Source organism: Rhinopithecus roxellana, chromosome 17 (assembly GCF_007565055.1).
Source record: "Rhinopithecus roxellana isolate Shanxi Qingling chromosome 17, ASM756505v1, whole genome shotgun sequence".
Classification (NCBI taxonomy): domain Eukaryota; kingdom Metazoa; phylum Chordata; class Mammalia; order Primates; family Cercopithecidae; genus Rhinopithecus; species Rhinopithecus roxellana.
In genome coordinates this window covers 20297951-20315893 of record NC_044565.1, presented here as the reverse complement: position 1 = coordinate 20315893, position 17943 = coordinate 20297951, and the positions used below count along the sequence as shown (strand labels likewise).

At 53.8% G+C, this 17943-nt stretch overlaps 1 protein-coding gene across 1 annotated transcript; it reads left to right on the top strand.

The window, feature by feature from the left end:
- The first annotated feature begins 12196 nt into the window (after positions 1-12196).
- On the top strand, positions 12197-17943 carry SH2D6 (SH2 domain containing 6). Its single transcript, XM_030921400.1, has 8 exons — positions 12197-12272; positions 12403-12428; positions 13363-13491; positions 16118-16178; positions 16393-16448; positions 16738-16821; positions 16991-17149; positions 17794-17943. The coding sequence occupies exons 1-8, from the start codon at positions 12197-12199 to the stop codon at positions 17908-17910; spliced, it is 708 nt and encodes a 235-aa protein (XP_030777260.1). The 3' UTR covers positions 17911-17943.

Below are 17943 nucleotides of genomic sequence, written 5' to 3'. Positions count from 1 at the left end.
CAGTTTGCCCACCTAGAGGTTAGTCCCGCAGGCGTGGCGGGTACATCTCAGGATCGGCAGAAAGTGCCACTGGGAGTCCAGCCGGAGTCGCGGGCCTTGCGCTGGGCCCACTATCCAGGGACTCAGGAGAGCTGCACGCCCGGCCAGGGCCCTAGAACCCTACGAACTACAAATCCCAGCAGACAGTGGGCCACGGGGCGGGGTCTCGGAAGCTGCGGCCTGCGGTGCCTTTGCTGAGCCCAGGTCCGGAAGGCCTTCGGCGACGGGAGTACCACAACAGACCGGACACACTTACACACACAGTGTCTCACACACACAGTCACACACACACGCTCGTGCGCGACGGGAGCACAACAGACCCCCCCCGACAGTCACACACACACACACACACACACACACACACACACACACACACACACACACACACACACACACACGCTTGCGCGCGCCCGCGCGTTCTGGCCCTACCCCTACAAACTACAAATCCCGGCAGGCAGCGGGCCGTGGAGGCGAGGCCTTGGGTGCTGATCCGGACGCAAAGATTGCACCAGGCAGGGTGGGATTCCGGTGGCTGGGTGGAGGCTCTCCTGCTGGGGAGGAGACGGCCTTCTCTTCTCACAAACCCAGCTCCCCACCCCTGCACGCGCCGCTCTGCCCTGGAGTCGCTGGTCCGAGCCCTCCTTCTCTGCGAACCTGAGCCCCGCCGTGCCCTCCCTACGAGGTTGGGGCCGTGGGAGAAGAAGATGGTGGGTGGGGGGTTGGGCCCACAGCCTGGTAGGGACGCAGAGTGGCCTCCTGAGCCCTTCCTCCGTCGCCTACAGCAAACTCCCATTCCTGGAGGGAGGAGCAGCCCAGACCCTAAAACTGGACTAGGTCCGTTAGGGTCCCTGTGTGACCTGCAGGACTCATGGAGAAGCCCCCGGAAGGCCTGGATCCTCCAAGTCAGGGATGTAGGTTCCAGGGTGTTCAGGCCGCGGTATCTGACCATAGTCGGCGCCCTGCGCCCAGGCATCAATTTTGCATGGCAGAGTCAAGGTGAGGTTAGGAGGCTGCCCGGAGGTAATAACCGGGTCACTCGCATTCACCATGCTCTCTGTCAAAGCACTCTCCTCACACCTCAGGGTCAAATGTCAGAACTCTTGTCCTAACTTACCAGGTTGCCCAAGGAGCTTCCGAGGCGCTACAGAAGGGACTTACCCAGACCCTTCAGTGCAAGCCAGGAACTCAGGGTCCGGCCTGCTCGGTGGGATGAGCTGTGCTGAGGCCCTACTTCATCCACCCTCCTGGGCCAGGGCGGCCTGTTTCCAGAGGCCTCTTCTCAGCTGATTTCTGGCTCCCAAGTGGGAGACTCAGGTTACACCTGTATCGGGAGCAGTGACACCACAGTGGCCAGCAACTCACTGGACTTTCTGTCTCCAACTCCATTTTCAGCTTTTACACTTCCTGATCTGGGCATATACTGCTACATCCTGGATCATCAAGGAAGGAGGACAATACCTAGTCAATGAAGGTTTAGCCATGACCTTGTGTGTCAGTGAGATGTCATTCTTGTGTGATTAGGTCTAGGCGACCTACTTCCTAGAAATACTTCATTTAATCTCTAAACAACCTAGAAACAGCTTCAGAAGGGATATTCAAAGTAGATTGCCCAGACTCTCTTGATAGCAGATGTGGGGTTCATATTAACTGGTCGAGTGGTCTCTCAGCATGCCCATTTCTGCTTGGGAAGTTCTCAAAGGTTCGGTTTTCTGAGTGTTTCTGTTACAACAATCAGCCTTTTGTTGAGTAGCCCTTCTGCCCCTAGAGACGAGAGATAGGTACCATAGAAACTTGGAGACAGCTATTGACTAAGTCCCTGGACTCTTTAATAAAAGTCCATTTTCTCTTTTTTTTGAGACGGAGTCTCGCTCTGTCGCCCAGGCTGAAGTGCAGTGGAGCAATCGGTCCACTGCAACCTCTGCCTCCTAGCTTAAGCGGTTCTCCTGCCTCAGCCTCCCAAATAGCTGAGATTATGGGATTACAGATGCACACCACCACGCCTGGCTAAATTTTGTATTTTTAGTAGAGAAGGGGTTTCACCATGTTGGCCAGGCTGGTCTCGAACTCCTGACCTCAGGTGACCAGCCCACCTCAGCCTCCCAAAGTGCTGGGATTACAGGCATAAGCCACCGTTCCTGGCCTGAGCCCATTCTCTTATTATTAGAAATCTTATTATCAGAATGTGAGCTTCTGCATTCCAAGGCTTAGCACCAGACCCCCAAGTCAGTAATGACCCTTGGGACACGCAGTGTGCCAAAAGTCATTTAATGCCCATTCCTGCCCCCTGAAGATCCAATCAGCAAATCAGCAGGGTACAGTTAAAGTCACAGAGCGGTATTGTTAGATCATTACAGGGAATGTGGCTAAGGAAGGGCAAAGCCCAGCAAAAGTTGGGTTCTTTCGCTCCACGGGCCTTGCCTTTATTTGCCTTCCTGATGACTAAAGCCTGAGTCGGTGGTCCTCCAGGCCTGGCCTCTTCCACCGTCAGCCTCCGGGCCCAGGAAATGAGTGACAGGCTGCCATACCCCGCCTCACCACTAGGGGTCGCCCTCTCCCGTGGAATGACTGCTCAGGTCCCCACAGTGGCCCGGGAGGGGGGTGAGGGGACTGTGGCTTTGGCTCCGTGTACATCATATGGCCTTGGCCAACATCCATTCTTCTTTGGCCTCGGCTTTTCTGTTGGTAAAAGGGAAGGGGGGTGATCTCAGGACCATCAAGGAAGGAGGTGGGGTTGGAGATGTCGGGGAGACACCAGGTCCAGTCTCCCCTAAAGGGGAGGGTAGAAGAGTGGCTGAGAACAGGAGAAGCTTGGCTCCCGGGCTCTGTGCTGAAGAAGGAAGCCTAAGCAGGGCCATGTTACATTTGGTGGAGGAGGGAGAGGGTAGGGGAGGAACAGACGCTGGCCGCTCCCGCTAAGGGAGGCAAATAGAGGAAAGGACCCAGTGGGGTGGGGAAGGTCGGCCAGAGGTATCCAGAGAACCAGAGAAGGTGAGTGTGAGGGAGTCCTTGGTGATCCATCTGCACCGGGGAAAAGGGTTTTCAGGAGATAAACAGCTGGGACCTCGGGGGATTGTGCCTCAGCCTAGGCCTGGTAGTTGATGACATATGGACAGGAAATGGGCAAGACACGGGCCTTTCAGAGAGTCGACCAAAGATGTTTGCAGGGAGGCAGGCTTTGCGCAACCTGTAAAGAATGAGTAAGATTTGAGGCCGGGTGCGGTGGCTCAAGCCTGTAATCCCAGCACTTTGGGAGGCCGAGACGGGCAGATCACGAGGTCAGGAGATCGTAGCCCATCCTGGCTAACATGGTGAAACCTCGTCTCTACTAAAAAATACAACAAACTAGCCGGGCGAGGTGGCGGGGGCCTGTAGTCCCAGCTACTCGGGAGGCTGAGGCAGGAGAATGGCATAAACCCGGGAGGCAGAGCTTGCAGTGAGTTGAGATCCGGCCACTGCACTCCAGCCAGGGCAACAGAGCGAGACTCCGTCTCAAAAAAAAAAAAAAAAAAAAAAAAAAAAAAAAAGATTTGAATAGCAGCTACAAGAAATATTGATTGAGAGCCTGCTGTGTGCCAGGCTGTGGGCCCGGCACTTGGAATTTGGCCGTGAACTTGGCAGACACAGTGGCTGCCCATTTACATAGCGTGTAGTCAAGTGTGGGAGTTTATAGTCTAGCTGTGAAATAAACCTATAGGTTTAATTATGGTGGGAGCTCAGAGAGTGGGGTAGGGGACTGCCCTGGTCTGGGACTCCTGCTGCTGAGGAAGGGTCACCTAAGCTAGGGCCTGCAGGAGGAGGGAGGAAAGGGGCCAGGATGTTTCAGAGGAGGAATAGCAAGTGTACACACCAGATAAGAAGGCCCTGGTGGAGATTAGAAAGGGTGGAAAGAAACCATGTCACACTGTGTTTGCAGCCACTCTCCCCCACACCCAGCCTCACCCGGGTTTCCTGTGCACTTGGTTACCTCCTGGGCTCTCTTGGGGGCAGAAACTGGACAGCTAAAGAGACTGTGACTGAGTGCAGAATAAAGAGCCGAGGTGGAGGGGAGAGGGCTGGGCTCTGGGAGACGGGGACATCTGTGAAGAGGATGTTGCCATTTTGGGGGCAACAGTTTTTGAAGAATGATATACATATAGAAGAGTTTCTTTCTTTCTTTCTTTCTTTCTTTCTTTCTTTCTTTCTTTCTTTCTTTCTTTCTTTCTTTCTTTCTTTCTTTCTCTCTCTCTCTCTCTCTCTCTCTCTCTCTCTCTCTTTCTTTCTTTTCTTTTCGTTTTATTGTTTTGCTGCATATTAAGAATGCCTTCGGCCGGGCGCGGTGGCTCACGCCTGTAATCCCAGCTCTCAGGGAGGCAGAGGCGGGAGGATAGCTTGAGCCCAGGAGTTCGAGACCTGCCTGGGTAATACAGCAAGACCCCGTTCTCCACAAAAAGGAAAAAAAAAAAAAAAAAAAAAAGACAAAAAAAAAAAAAAAAAAGAATGCCTTCTTGGCCGAGTGCAGTGGTTTACGCCTGTGATTCCAAGACTTTGGGAGGCTGAGGCGGGTGGACTGCTTGAGTCCAAAAGTCCAAGACGAGCCTGAACAACATAGTGAGACCCCATATCTGTTTTTAAATTTAAAAAATAAAAAAGAATGCTCTGTCTCTTTGTCATATTCCGTAAGAATTGAGTAAATATCTAGAAATTTAACTAAAAGTTCCTTAAGTCAACAGGAAGCAGAATGGTCTGCCTGGGCCCCAGTCATGTTGGAAAAGCAGAGAGAGAAGGTGAATGTGAGGAAGTCCCTGGGAAACAATGGAGGGACTGGGACTGGGGAGGTATGAGGGGCCTGATCTTTCCAGGCATCAAGAAGCATTTGGTCTCTGTTCAAGGAGCCATGAGGAGTCACTCAAGGGTTTTAGGCAAAGCTGTGACACGACCAGAGCTACTATGAGCAAAGGTTCCGGAACAGGGCAGGGCAGGACAGGTAAGTGGGACAGAGGGAAAAGGGTGCTTGTGGCTTGGACACTGTACCCTACAGGCTGGGGAAAGCCGACTTCAACTTTCAGCCCTGAGCCTAACCCTTGGAGAACCTGAGCAGAACTAGTGGGATGCCCTCCGGAAAAACAGACAAACTACACACCAGACTTTTGTTTGTTTGCTTGCTTGTTTGTTTTGTTTTGAGATGGTGTTTCAGTCTTGTCACCCAGGCTGGAGTGCAATAGTGCGATCTCAGCTCACTGCAACCTCTGCCTCCCAGGTTCAAGCAGTTCTCCTGCCTCAGCCTCCCTAGTAGCTAAGACAGGGTTTCACCATGTTGGCCAGGCTGCTCTCGAACTCCTGACCTCAGATGATCCGCCGGCCTTGGCCTCTCAAAGTGCTGGGATTACAGGCATGAGCCACCGCACCCGGCCTGTTTTTTTTTTTTTTTTTTTTTTTTTTTGAGACGAGTCTCCTCACTCTGTTGCCCAGGCTGGAGTGCAATGGCACAATGTTGGTTCACTGCAACCCCCACCTCCCAGGTTCAAGCGATTCTCCTGTCTAAACCTCCCGTGTAACTGGGATTATAGGTGTGTGCTACCACGCCCGGTTAATGTTTCATATATATATATATATATATATATATTTTTTTTTTTGTTTTGTTTTGTTTTGTTTTTTTTGTTTTGTTTTGTTTTTGTTTGAGATGGAGTCTCGCTCTGTCGCCCAGGCTAGAGTGCAGTGGCCGGATCTCAGCTCACTGCAAGCTCCGCCTCCCGAGTTTACGCCGTTCTCCTGCCTCAGCCTCCTGAGTAGCTGGGACTACAGGCGCCCACCACCTCGCCCAGCTAGTTTTTTGTACTTTTTTTTTTTTTAGTAGAGACGGGGTTTCACCGTGTTAGCCAGGATGGTCTCCATCTTCTGACCTCTTGATCTGCCCGTCTCAGCCTCCCAAAGTGCTGGGATTACAGGCTTGAGCCACCGCGCCCGGCCAATTTTTTATATTTTTAGTAGAGATGAGGTTTTACCATGTTGGCCAGGCTGGTCTCGAACTCTTGACCTCAATGGATCCACCTGCCTTGACCTCCCAAAGTGCTGGGGTTACGGGTGTGAGCCACTGTGCCTGGCCAACAAACTACACACCAGACTTTCTACCCACTGCCAGGGGAGACAGAGGGATGATCTCTCACAAAGCTCTGAAACTGCAGCAAGAAATGATTGTGCACCAGGGAGGGATGGGGCAGAGGCCTCTTCTAGGGAGCCATCTGTCCCTTGCTCTGTCAGCCCTTCATTGCCCATCACAACTGTCCCCAGAGTCAGCTGAGTGAGCAGGCCTGTGACGGCAGCAGGCGACGGAGGAAGAGGGGCCTCTGCCAGCTTGTGCGAAGCCAGCCCCATCATCCATTGGCCCAGGACAGCCCCTTCCCTCCATACTGCAAACTGCTGTCCACCGGGATTGCCCCTGGCTTTAATGTCAACCCAACCACAGAGTTCAGTTGGCTGTAGGCCCTTCCACCAGGAACATCTTGGGCCTCTAACCTGAGCACCTGCTCTGGCAAAAATGTCCTGAGGACTCAAGGCCCCTTGCCCTCGTGGGGGCTCCTCCACATGCAGCTCCCTGCCCCACCACGTGCCCCTATTTCCTCAGGGACAGATCTCTCCCCACACACTTGGCCCTAACCTCATGTTCAGAAAGTTCTTTCCTTTCTACCCCACCTAAACTTCACTTGCCTTTGTGGGTTCCCACTCTGCTTGGAGAGGAATCCTTGTGTCATTAGTACCTCTCTTCCACTCCCCTCAAGAATGGAAACCTGGCTTTCCCATAGTGGCCCCCACATAACCTCCCATTGGCCTGGCCTCCTGCTCCCTGGCTCTACCTTCCCCTGGTATCTCTGTCTTCCTGTGCTTCCTCATATTTGAAGTCCAGATCACATCTCCCTCCATCTTTCCCTTCCTCCCTTCTTTTTCTTTCTCGCTATATTGATTTTTGTTTAATTATAATTTGGCCGGGTGCGGTGGCTCAAGCCTGTAATCCCAGCACTTTGGGAGGCCGAGACGGGCGGATCACGAGGTCAGGAGATCGAGACCATCCTGGTGAACACGGTGAAACCCTGTCTCTACTAAAAAATACAAAAACTAGCCGGGCGAGGTGGCGGCGCCTGTAGTCCCAGCTACTCAGGAGGCTGAGGCAGGAGAATGGCGTAAACCCGGGAGGCGGAGCTTGCAGTGAGCTGAGATCCGGCCACTGCACTCTAGCCTGGGCGACAGAGCGAGACTCCATCTCAAAAAAAATAAATAAATAAAATAAATAAATAAATAAATAAATAATAATTAATGGTGTGGCACAGTAGGTCACATCTGTAATCCCAACACTTTGGGAGGCTGAGGCAGGAGGATCACTTGAGGCCAGGAGTTTGAGACCATCCTGGGCCACATAGCAAGACCTCATGTCTACAAAAAACATTTAAAAATTAGCTGGGCCTGGTGGTGTGAGCATGTAGTCCTAGCTGCTTGGGAGGCTGAGGCTGGAGGATCACTTTAGTCCTAACCTAAACTTGAGGCATGAGTTTGAGGCTGCAGTGGTCTTTGGTGGTGCCACTGCACTCCAGCCTGGGTGACAGGGTGAGACCCTATCTCTAAAAATAAATAATCCTGGCTGGGCACGGTGGCTTACACCTGTAATCCCAGCACTTTGGGAGGCCGAGGCAGGTGGATCACAAGGTCAGAAATTTGAGACCAGCCTGGCCAACATAGTGAAACCCCGTCTCTACTAAACATACAAAAATTAGCCAGGCATGGTGATGCGTACCTGTAGTCCCAGCTACTTGGGAGGCTGAAAAAGGAGAATCGCTTGAACCTGGGAGGCGGAGGTTGCAGTGAGCCGAGATCATGCCACTGCACTCCAGCCTGGGCAACAGAGCAAGACTCTATCTCAAAATAAATAAATAAATAGTCCCAAGACTATACAGGTATAACGCTATCACACTTAGTTCTTTCTGGTTCCACCTTCCCAGGAGACACCCATACCTGGGTTCACTGTTTGGGTTTCTTGGCATCCATTTGGTGGTCCCACTGACTCTGAGGTTTCATCCCCAGATTAAAGTTCTTTTTTTTTTTTTTTTTTGAGATGGAGTTTCACTCTTACTGCCCAGGCTTGAGTGCAGTGGTGCAATCTCGGCTTACTGCAACCTCTGCCTCCTGAGTTCAAGCCATTCTCCTGCCTCAACCTCCTGAGAGCTGGGATTACAGGTGTCCGCCACAATGCCTGGCTAATTTTTTTGTATTTCTTTAGTAGAGACAGGGTTTCACCATGTTGGCCAGACTGGTTTCAAACTCCTGACCTCAGGTGATCCACCCGCCTCAGCCTCCCAAAGTGTTGGGATTACAAGCGTGAACCACCATGCCTGGCTGGATTCAAGCTCTTAACTGAAAGTAAGAGAAACAGACTCTAGCTAGTTTAGGCTGGAAAATAATTTATTAAAACTATTCTGTAGCTCATAGTATCTCCAGCAGGGCCAGAGAGTTAGCCAGGAATAATGTCCCAAAGGTCACAGCCAAGCCAGCCTGGCAGAGCCATCCTGGGCACTGACACCACTGTTTGCCAATGCCACTGATTTGGGCCCTGGGTGGTGGCGCTAAGGGCTCACCCCCCTAAGCCTCTGGAAACAGGATTTGGCTGTCACCACCCTCCCAGGGTGCCTTCGTCTTGGTGCCTGCTACAGATTCAGAGTCTGGCACGGGGCCTCTGGCTGGCACAGCCTGCACCTCAGTGGCAAGGGGAGGTTGAGAAGGCCTCACCTGGCTTCTGCAATTGGAAACGAGGATTCATGAGGTGGAGAACTCCCCAAATGTAGGGCATGTTTAGCAGCCAAAAAGGATGGCAGATGTCCCCTTCTGTTCTTGGTGAGCCCAGCCACCCACATCTCCGCGGCTCTTCCTCCACGTGCTGTGCTCTTCCACCTCTGAGACCTCTGACCACAGCCTGCTTACCTGTCCCCCTGTAGGTCCTCAGAGCCACCTCCATCCTCCTCCTTGCAATGGATCCCACTCCACTCACACCAGGGGTCCCGGCTACACTTCGCCATCTGCTCTGTCTGCTGGCAAAAATGACCTCGAGTATTTCTTCCATATGTAGGTTTTTGTCCACAGTTCCAGGCTCATAACTCCCACAGCTGTGTTTAGAGCCTTTGGTTATGATGTTAGGCTTCAGGAGCAGGCCTCTCTGGCCTTGTCCTGTCCTCCTTTCACCTGCCCAAGGCTGGACTCTAATCTTCCTCCACCTTTCTGATTGTGTGACCCTAATTCCAGAGAGGGTCCTGTCCCATACTCTGGGGGAAGGACTGCTGTAGGCATGAATCTTCCATAAAAACCCAAGAGGCCTGGTTCAGAGAGCTTCTGCATAGCTGACCATGTGGAGGCTCCTGGAGTGTGGTGTGCCCAGGGAAGGCACGGAGCCTCCACACCCGTTCCCACTATTTCTGCCCTACATATCTCTTCATCTGTATCCTTTGCAATATCCTTCATAATAAACCAGTAAACATAAGTAAGTGTTTCTCTGAATTCTGTGAGCTGCTGCTCCAGCAAATTAATCAAACCCAAAGACGAGGTTGTGGGAACCCCAGCTTGAAGCCAGTTGGTCAGAAGTTCTGGAGGCCCAGACTTGTGCCTGGTATCTGAGGTGGCAGGACGGGCCTGTTGGGGACTGAGCCCTCAACCTGTGGGCTCTGACTCTGTCTCCAGGTAGGTAGTATTGGAAGTGGATTGGAGGACACCCCGCTGTGTCTGCTGCAGAGCTGATTGCTCACTAGGTGGTGGGGAGAACTGCCCACCCCGCCACCACATTTGGTCACAGAAGTCTGCTCTGTGTTGATTGCTGTTGTGTGAGAGCAGGGGAGAAATCCATTTGAGTTTTTTCTAAACTAGGCTGTGTGTTTTCTGAGGGTGGATTTAGACTACCTTGGGCCCATGGCCTGTTCTCAGTAGCTGAGACCTGAAAAATTTGGAGAATCACTTTGTGCTATGGAAGGACCATAAAACAGGCACTCAGGTGCTGCCGGACAATGGGGCATTATACCTTCAAAATGTGAGTTTCTAGCAAGTCCGCTTCCAGGAATTCATCCCAGGGAATATCTATGGTGTGTACAGAGCAATTCCGTGCCAAAGATGGATAAAGAGGATATCCCAATCTGCCTGTGTGACGACATGAGGCCACTGAGGCAGGCCCCTTTCCTTTCCCTTCTCCCAGATCTGCCCAGGCCAGTGCCCCACCCAGATGGCATGGACTCTGCCCTCTGCCTGGGGCCCTTTCACTCACCCAAGCCCTGGCATTTGCCTATGCAAAGCCCTGAGCAGAGAAGGGAGGTGGCTAGAGGAAGGGCAGCAAGCACTGGGAAACTCGCTCAGGTTGAGGTTTACAGTGGGGTGGTGTCCGGAACCTCCTACTGACCCTGATTCCAAATGAGGCCCCCTTGGGTAAGGGAAATTGCCCCCTGCCTTATGGTTTAAATGCGGAAGAAAGGTCAGCTGGGAGTGGAGGACAAAGAATAGACCCAGTAGAACCAATTCTGGGTGAGGATTTGTTCTTCTTGTTTTTTCAGTTTTTCCCTTTGTACCAAATGGGCCCCCTGTGAAGCCACCCCAATGACTCTTCTTGGTTTCTTGGATGCCCTTTTGCCGGCAGGTCCCAGGAATTGTCTGGTCTTCCCCTCCATCCCTGGGTGTCTCCCCAGTGCCCCCAGCCTGGCGGCCTCCAAAGATGCAAGTACATGGACTTATTTCTCCTTTGCACCAACAACCAGGATGCTACCGAAATAATAAGCACAAGAAAGCTCCAGGGCCTTAGAAGTCCTCGTGTCATCATTCATGATCGGGGTCTGTGTTTCCTCATTCCCTGACTTAAACAGTCAGACACCAGGCCCCGGCCCTCATTTTTATCGTGACCCTTCTCAGAAAGTCAGAGTTCCAAAGTTCACTCAGGTAACAGAGTCCCTGGAAGTCATAAGCTCCTTAAGGAAAGTCACAATTAGCACTGCTAATTCCATCGTAGGAAAGGAGGGTCCAGACCCAATCCTGGTGAGGTACAGGATGCTTAGCTTTTAGGGCACAGGCTCTGAGGCAGGCCAAGCTCAGGTCGAATCCCATTTCCAACACTTGCTAATTGCATGACCTCAGGAAAGCTATTCAACTTCTCAGAGCCTCAGTGTTATGACTGAATTGTGTTCCCTTAAAATTCATATGCTAAAATCCTAACCCCCCATGTGACTATTTAGAGATAGGGTCTTTAGGGAGGTCATTAAAAATAAATAAGGTCATGGGGGTGGGGCCCTAATCTAAGAGTGTGGGTGTCTTCATAAGAAGGAGAGTTACCAGAACCACCTCTCTCTGTGCGTGCACAGACAAGAGGTCATGTGAGGACAGAGAGAAAGCAGCTGTTTACAAGCCAAGAAGAGCGGCCGCATCACAGACCAACCCTTATGGCACCTTGATCTTGGACTTCTAGCTCTAGAACAGTGAGAAAATGATATTTCTGTTGCTTAAGCCACATAGTTTGTGGGTTTTGGTTATGGCAGCCCGAGCTGACTAATACACTCAGTTTCCTCATTTGAAAAGCAGGGATAAAACCAGTACTTGCAGCATGACGTTACTGTGAGAATCCAATGAGGAAACACACGTAATGCCTGCCTGCTTCATTTTCCTATGGCATCTTCAATGCCTGGAACAGTCTCTGGCAGACAGTGGATGTTCAATAAATACCCACTGAATGGATAAATACATCCATCAAAAAATGAAGCTGCCACACTAAATATGAGAGCCTCTTTCTAGGCGCTTCCCTCACCTTCATTTCCTTAATCATTGGTTACCACTCACTAGCAAACGACAACAGCAGTAAAGCGTTTAAGAAAAGTGTCTGCAAGGCCAGCCTGCTGTTTTTAATTGGATCTGCCAAATAACGTAATGTTGTCTATGAGTTGAGAAAGGTGACGCTGATCAGAGAGCTGAAGGAAGCCTGAGAACCCTGGTCCAGCTTAACTCTTCCTCTTGTTGGGCAGAGGGGCTGGAGACCACAGATGGGGGAGGCCCGCCTTGGGGAGGCTCAGAGACCTGGGGTTGGGCTCTGGGAGTGTCCTGGATGAAGTTGGTCTGGGGTTGGAGGCCACAGCAGATCTACCTTCCTGGTGTTTAGGAGATGCAAATGATGGGAACAATGGAGCCCTTGTCCCCAGGCCATTTGTGGCAGATCCTGGGCTCCAGGGAGGCAAAGCTTCTCTGCCTCTGCCATGGTAAGATGTGGTCCCAGAACGGGACAGCCCCAGGCACACAAACCTGCCCACCCGGGAGGCCCAGGACTCCGCCACGGAGAGGCATCCCGGCTGCACTGACCCCTCTACTCTCCACCCTGGCTCTTTCCAGGACAAGCTCAGTGGGAGCAGGCCCCGGTGAGTACTGGGGCTCCTCTCTCCCCTACCTTCCCGTCTTGTCTCTCTCTACCCCTCCTCTTCTGGGCACAGCCATCCCAGGAGCTGTGCTGACTATGCCTGGCTCCTCTCTGCCCAGGGAGACCATTCACATGCCTCCACTTCCTGTCAGCACTAGGGCTCCCTGACTCCTGGCCTTCCCAGGGCACCAACTCATGCAGTTATGCGCCCACTGGCACCAGCTCTGCCCCCAGCCTCCTCCTCTGCTGCCCTGCTCCCAGGGCCTCTGTCAGTCACATTGTCACGGATGTGAATGTCCCACAACACAGTGTCTGTCTCGTACAAACTCAAGGGCCCCTTGGGCAGAGTTGACTAGAATGTGCTTGCAGGCTGTGGCCACCGCTCCCACCCCCTAGATGTGTAGGTAAGTGACACAATGGGTCAGAGGGGCCCAACAGACTGGGATCCCTTGCAAGTCAGGTCCCCCCAGAGTGACTCTGCACACCTCCTGCCTCCCAGAGCCCAGCACTGCTGAGTCACAGGGGCCTAGCTCTCCCATCTGTCTTGGCCAGAATCAAGGGTGCAGGGGACAGGGGATGGGCATTGGTGGAAGGGCCCCTTGTTTCCAAACTGCCTACCTCAGTGGCCCTGCGGCAGTATTGGAAATGCCTGTGATGAGTGGTTTCTTTGAGTTGAAGCACTGAAGCTGTCAAGGGCAGATGGTTTATTATACTGGGGAAAGGTGGGCAGGGAGGAGGTGAGGCCAGCCTGTCTGTCCAGACACCCCAGGTTGGAGAGAAGATGCTCCCAGCCCTTCCTTTCTGCCTGCCCCAGGGACTTGGAGACACAAGGTGAGTCTGGCTATTGAGGTTGGGGTGGGGGAGGCAGCTGCTAGTGCCTGTCCTGAACACCCTCTCCCCTCCATTCCTGCTGTGCTGAGCATCCCTTCCTCCAGGCCCAGGAGGAGGATGAGGAGGAAAATAAGTATGAGCTGCCGCCCTGTGAGGCTCTGCCCCTCAGTCTAGCCCCTGCCCACCTTCCTGGCACTGAGGAGGACTCCTTGTACCTGGGTGAGGGCTGGGAGGTGGGAGGCAGGGAGACCAGGTGCTTGGGCAGGGCAGGAGGGTCCCCACAAGACAAGAGGGCATAGGCCTCACCTCTCCTCCCCTCCCCGCACTGAGGCAGCAAGGGAGGCCTCAGCTGGCAGTCACCAGGGCCTCTTGGTTGGGCAGGGAGAGAGAGAGAGATGAAGGAACTGAGGGAGGGAGGAGGGGAGGGAGGAATAAGAGTGGGAAGGGAAGAGGAGGGGTGATGTAACCAGGGCAACCGCGGGGGCCTGGCATTCCCCTTCTGAGATCCCAACACTTCTTCAGGCCAAGGGCGGGGGTGCTGGGAGAGCCCCGGCTGCCGCTGGCATCCCACTCCCACTGCTCAGCTCCTCGGCCAGGTGGGGGCAGGGAAATTGCCCGCCTCCAGTTGCCATGGAGACTGGGCTGTCAGGAAGCCAATGAACAAGGGGAGTGAGGGAAGGAGGAGGAAATGGAGGCTGGTGTCGGGGGGGGGGGGGGCGGGGGGCAGGAGGAAAATGGGAACCCACCTGGGAGGAACCCACCAACTCACAACACATGCGGTCTTTTCCAGATCACTCTGGCCCCCTGGGTCCATCAAAGCCATCGCCACCCCTGCCTCAGCCCAGCATGGTGAGAGGCCTCCCCAGAAGTCCCTCCTTCCCCACTCGCCTCACCCCAGGCTGCCATTTCCCACTGAGTGAATCTTAGAGGCATCTCATTTGCAAGATTCCCCCACATTTGCATTCAAGAGGCCCCTGAAAAATCAGATGCCAGATGCATGAGAAGCCAGAGCCTTGCCACTGTCAGTCACTCCTCCAGCTCGCCTGACCTGGTCCTTCCACCCTCCCCTTCAGCTTCACCCACAGTGCCCTTCTCATCTGTCTGAGGGGGAGCGGAGGGGCTCAGCGGCCCTTCCCTTGGATTCTGGTACCTGAGGACCCTCCCCATCTCTAGAGTGAAGAAATCCCTTCCTCAGCTGCCAGTCACTGCCAGCTCCCATTCTCACCTTTATCCCAGTGGGACTTTATGGATTTTGAAAGCTACCACCTTTATCATACATTTCACTGGAATTTTTGTAAAAAGCAGGGAGCGATTCACAACAAAGAAAGAGCCACAGGGTAGAAGCAAAGAGAAGAGTCATCCCTTTTGTACATTTTTTAAAGCTACACAGATACAAGTGGTCCCATCCCATCCTATCCTGCCCCATCCTTGCCCTCCTGGAAGGAAACTGGTGCCTCAGTTTCCTTCCCCCATCCGCCCTCACGGGCCCCACAGTGCCCACAGCTGAAGGGAGCAGTGAGCCTGCCGGTGGCCAGGAAGCAGAGACCTGTCTTCGGGAGGCGAGGTAATGGTGATGTCCTCTCTTTCTGTGGCTCCACCCTGGGACGGGGAGTCCTCCCACCACGGAGTAGAGCTGTGCTTGCCTGACATGGGTCTCATACCCTGCCCTTTCATGGCACTCCCCTGGCTGTGCCCCTTTTTACCTACCAATCCTCTAAAGGCGGCGCTGCCTCTAATGAAATGAATGAGGAGACTGAGGCCCAGGGATACGAAATGCTGTGCCTAAGATCCCACAGAAGCAGAGTCTGCTCTTTTTCTTTTGGCTCGGCTGCTCTGAATTTATTTTATTTTATTTTATTTTATTTTATTTTATTTTATTTTATTTTATTTTATTTTATTTGAGTCGGTGTCTCGCTCTGTTACCCAGACTGCAGTGCAGTGGCACGATCTTGGCTCACTGCAATCTCTGCCTCTCGGGTTCAAGTGATTTCTGGCTAATTTTTGTATATTTAGTAGAGATGGGATTCCACCATGTTGGCCAGGCTGGCGTCGAACTCCTGACCTCAAGTGATCTGCCTGCCTTGGCCTCCCAAAGTGCTGGGAATTACAGGCATGAGCCACTGTGCCCGGCTGTTATGATTTTTTGAACAGTCCAAAGTCTTTGGAGCCAGGCCTGGCAAGTTTGTTGGGAGGTCAGGACAGGCGACACCATAGGGCTGTGCAGAGAACCACCAGGGGATGAGAAAAGCTTTCTCATGGGATTTCAAAGCTGGCTCTGAGATGCCCTCCCCAGAGGCGCCCTAAGGAGTCTCTGTTCTTTCAGCCTCAGTCCCACTGAATTCCTTTCTGCTCCCTGCCCTGTGTGACAGGTGGTTCTCTCCTTTTCCTTCCAGAGCAGGGTGCATCGTCCAGAGTGGTGAGCAGCCCCTCCGTCTCCGCCTCACTTTCCAGGGTTCTGGTTAGGAAACCGCAGCGGCGGGGTGGGGGGCTAGAGAGGAGAAATATCCCTGAAACCAAGGGAAAAGGCCCAGAGCAGGGCCCCTGCCCCTCGGCCACAGGCCCCTGGCAGGCAATGAGCCAGCTGTCCTGATGGTGCTGCCCAGGGCTCCTCCTCACACCCTCCGAGAGCTGGGGCCCATAGGCACCTCTGAAGGGGAAGGTGCTAGTGGGATGCCCCCTCTTGGACAGAGGAGAAATTGTAATCATTCAAGCTGGCTCCCAGAAAGGATCACCATGTGAGGAGGGAGTGAGGTGCCTGCTACCCCTCCAAATTGATGGCTCCTCCCCCAAAAACCCTAGTCCTTAATGGAACCCCAGGACTGGTCAACCCATGGTCCCACACACCCCTCCCTACCTTAGGTGCCAGGCCCTCCAAAGAAACCTGATGAGGACCTCTACTTGGAATGTGAGCCCGATGTAGGTGAGCCCCTCCCTCAGCTCCAGATCCCTCCTGCCCGAGTCCCTCAGCTGCCCACAGCACAACACTCTCTCCTGGCTCCATCTGCTTCCCTTGCCGTGCACACCTCAGGCCCGTGCACGCCTCCTCCTACCCCCCGCCCCCGCAGCTGTCCCCTAGAAGCCACCTTTGTCCACCCCCACCCCACCCCAGCTCAATAATCTCCTTCTTCTAGCAGGAAGGAAATCGTCTTTTCCCTCTGTAGCCCCAGTTGGGAGCACCTCCACTGCTGAGGTGAGGAGGGGCTGGGAGCAGGCTGTAGGGAGGGGTTCTGGGAGTAGAGCCTGAGAGTCCTCACCCAGGAACCCTCTTGGGCTGAAGGATGCACCACCGTGAGAACACATATTGAACACACATGTGCGGCACCCCGCCATGCCCCACAAAAGGACACCTTTTTTCTGCCTGCGGAGGACTCAGTTGAACAAAGGCGATGGGAATGCAAATAACTGCACCCTGCGTCCTCGGCTCCCCATGCCTGATCGAGTGCCCTGGCACGTCTCTGAGTGGCTGTGTGTATACATAGGACAGTGACCTGCTGGCTCAGCCTTGGTACTCAGGGAATTGTGACCGCCATGCTGTTGAGAGTGCCTTGCTTCGCTTGCAAAAGGTGGGCAGCCACGGACCCTGGGTCTTCTCCGAAACTCCTTCCGCTCACAAGCTGTAGCTGGCAGAGCAGTGGGGAGCAGGAGAGCCAGGAGGGTTCTGGCCTCATGATGGCTCAGGGCAGTGGGAGGCCCATTGGAAGATGAGGTTGATGGCTGGGGTCTCCTCCACAGGATGGGACCTACACCGTGCGCCCCAGCTCAGGACCTCATGGCTCCCAGCCCTTCACCCTGGCAGTACTTCTCCGAGGCCGGGTCTTCAACATTCCCATCCGGCGGCTGGATGGTGGACGCCACTATGCCCTGGGCCGGGAGGGCAGGAACCATGAGGAGGTGGGAGCTGGAGGAGGCAGGGGCCTAAGGAGGGACAGCAGAGCAGTATCCCCGGCCCAGCCAAGAGCATTTGTCTCGGGAAAAACCCTCATTTTGTATCTTTCTGGGGTAGGCAGAAATGACAGAGCCCAGAGCCCTGAACTCCTTCCCAGACGCCTGGCCCTCTGGTGGGGGAGGTGCCCCTCCTGCCATGACTCAGTCTGTACAGGGTCGAGGTAGGGGCCTTTGTGCCTTTAATGAACCCAGCTGGGAGGAGGGTGGAGTCCAGGATCTTCAGACTCTCGTCTACTTCCCCCGAGGACTCAACGTTGCACCCAGCATTTGCCAGGATGCAAACTAGAGACACCCATCACACCGCTCCCCATCCTGGAGTACCAGGGCAGAGGCGCGCCCTAGAGTCAGTTTGATCTAGCCTTGGACCTAGAAGTCTTGCCAGCGGCGTGCCCATGGGTGCAGCAGCAGGAAAGTTGTCTGAGGCCTGGAACGGGGCAGTAAAATGGCAGTGGAGCGGCATGGGGCAAACAGGAAGGAAGATATCTAGAAAAATATCAAAAGTCCCTTTGCCACAGTCCCATAGTTGCCTCAGGAAGTTGCTCCCAGCATGAGGCTCATGGGACTCACGGATGCTCTGCCTCCCTGGCCAGCTCTTCTCCTCCGTGGCCACCATGGTCCAGCACTACATGCGGCACCCTCTGCCCCTTGTGGACAGACACAGCGGCAGCCGGGAACTCACCTGCCTGCTCTTCCCCACCAAGCCTTGAGGCCACAGTGAGGTACACACGGCCTTTGGCCCC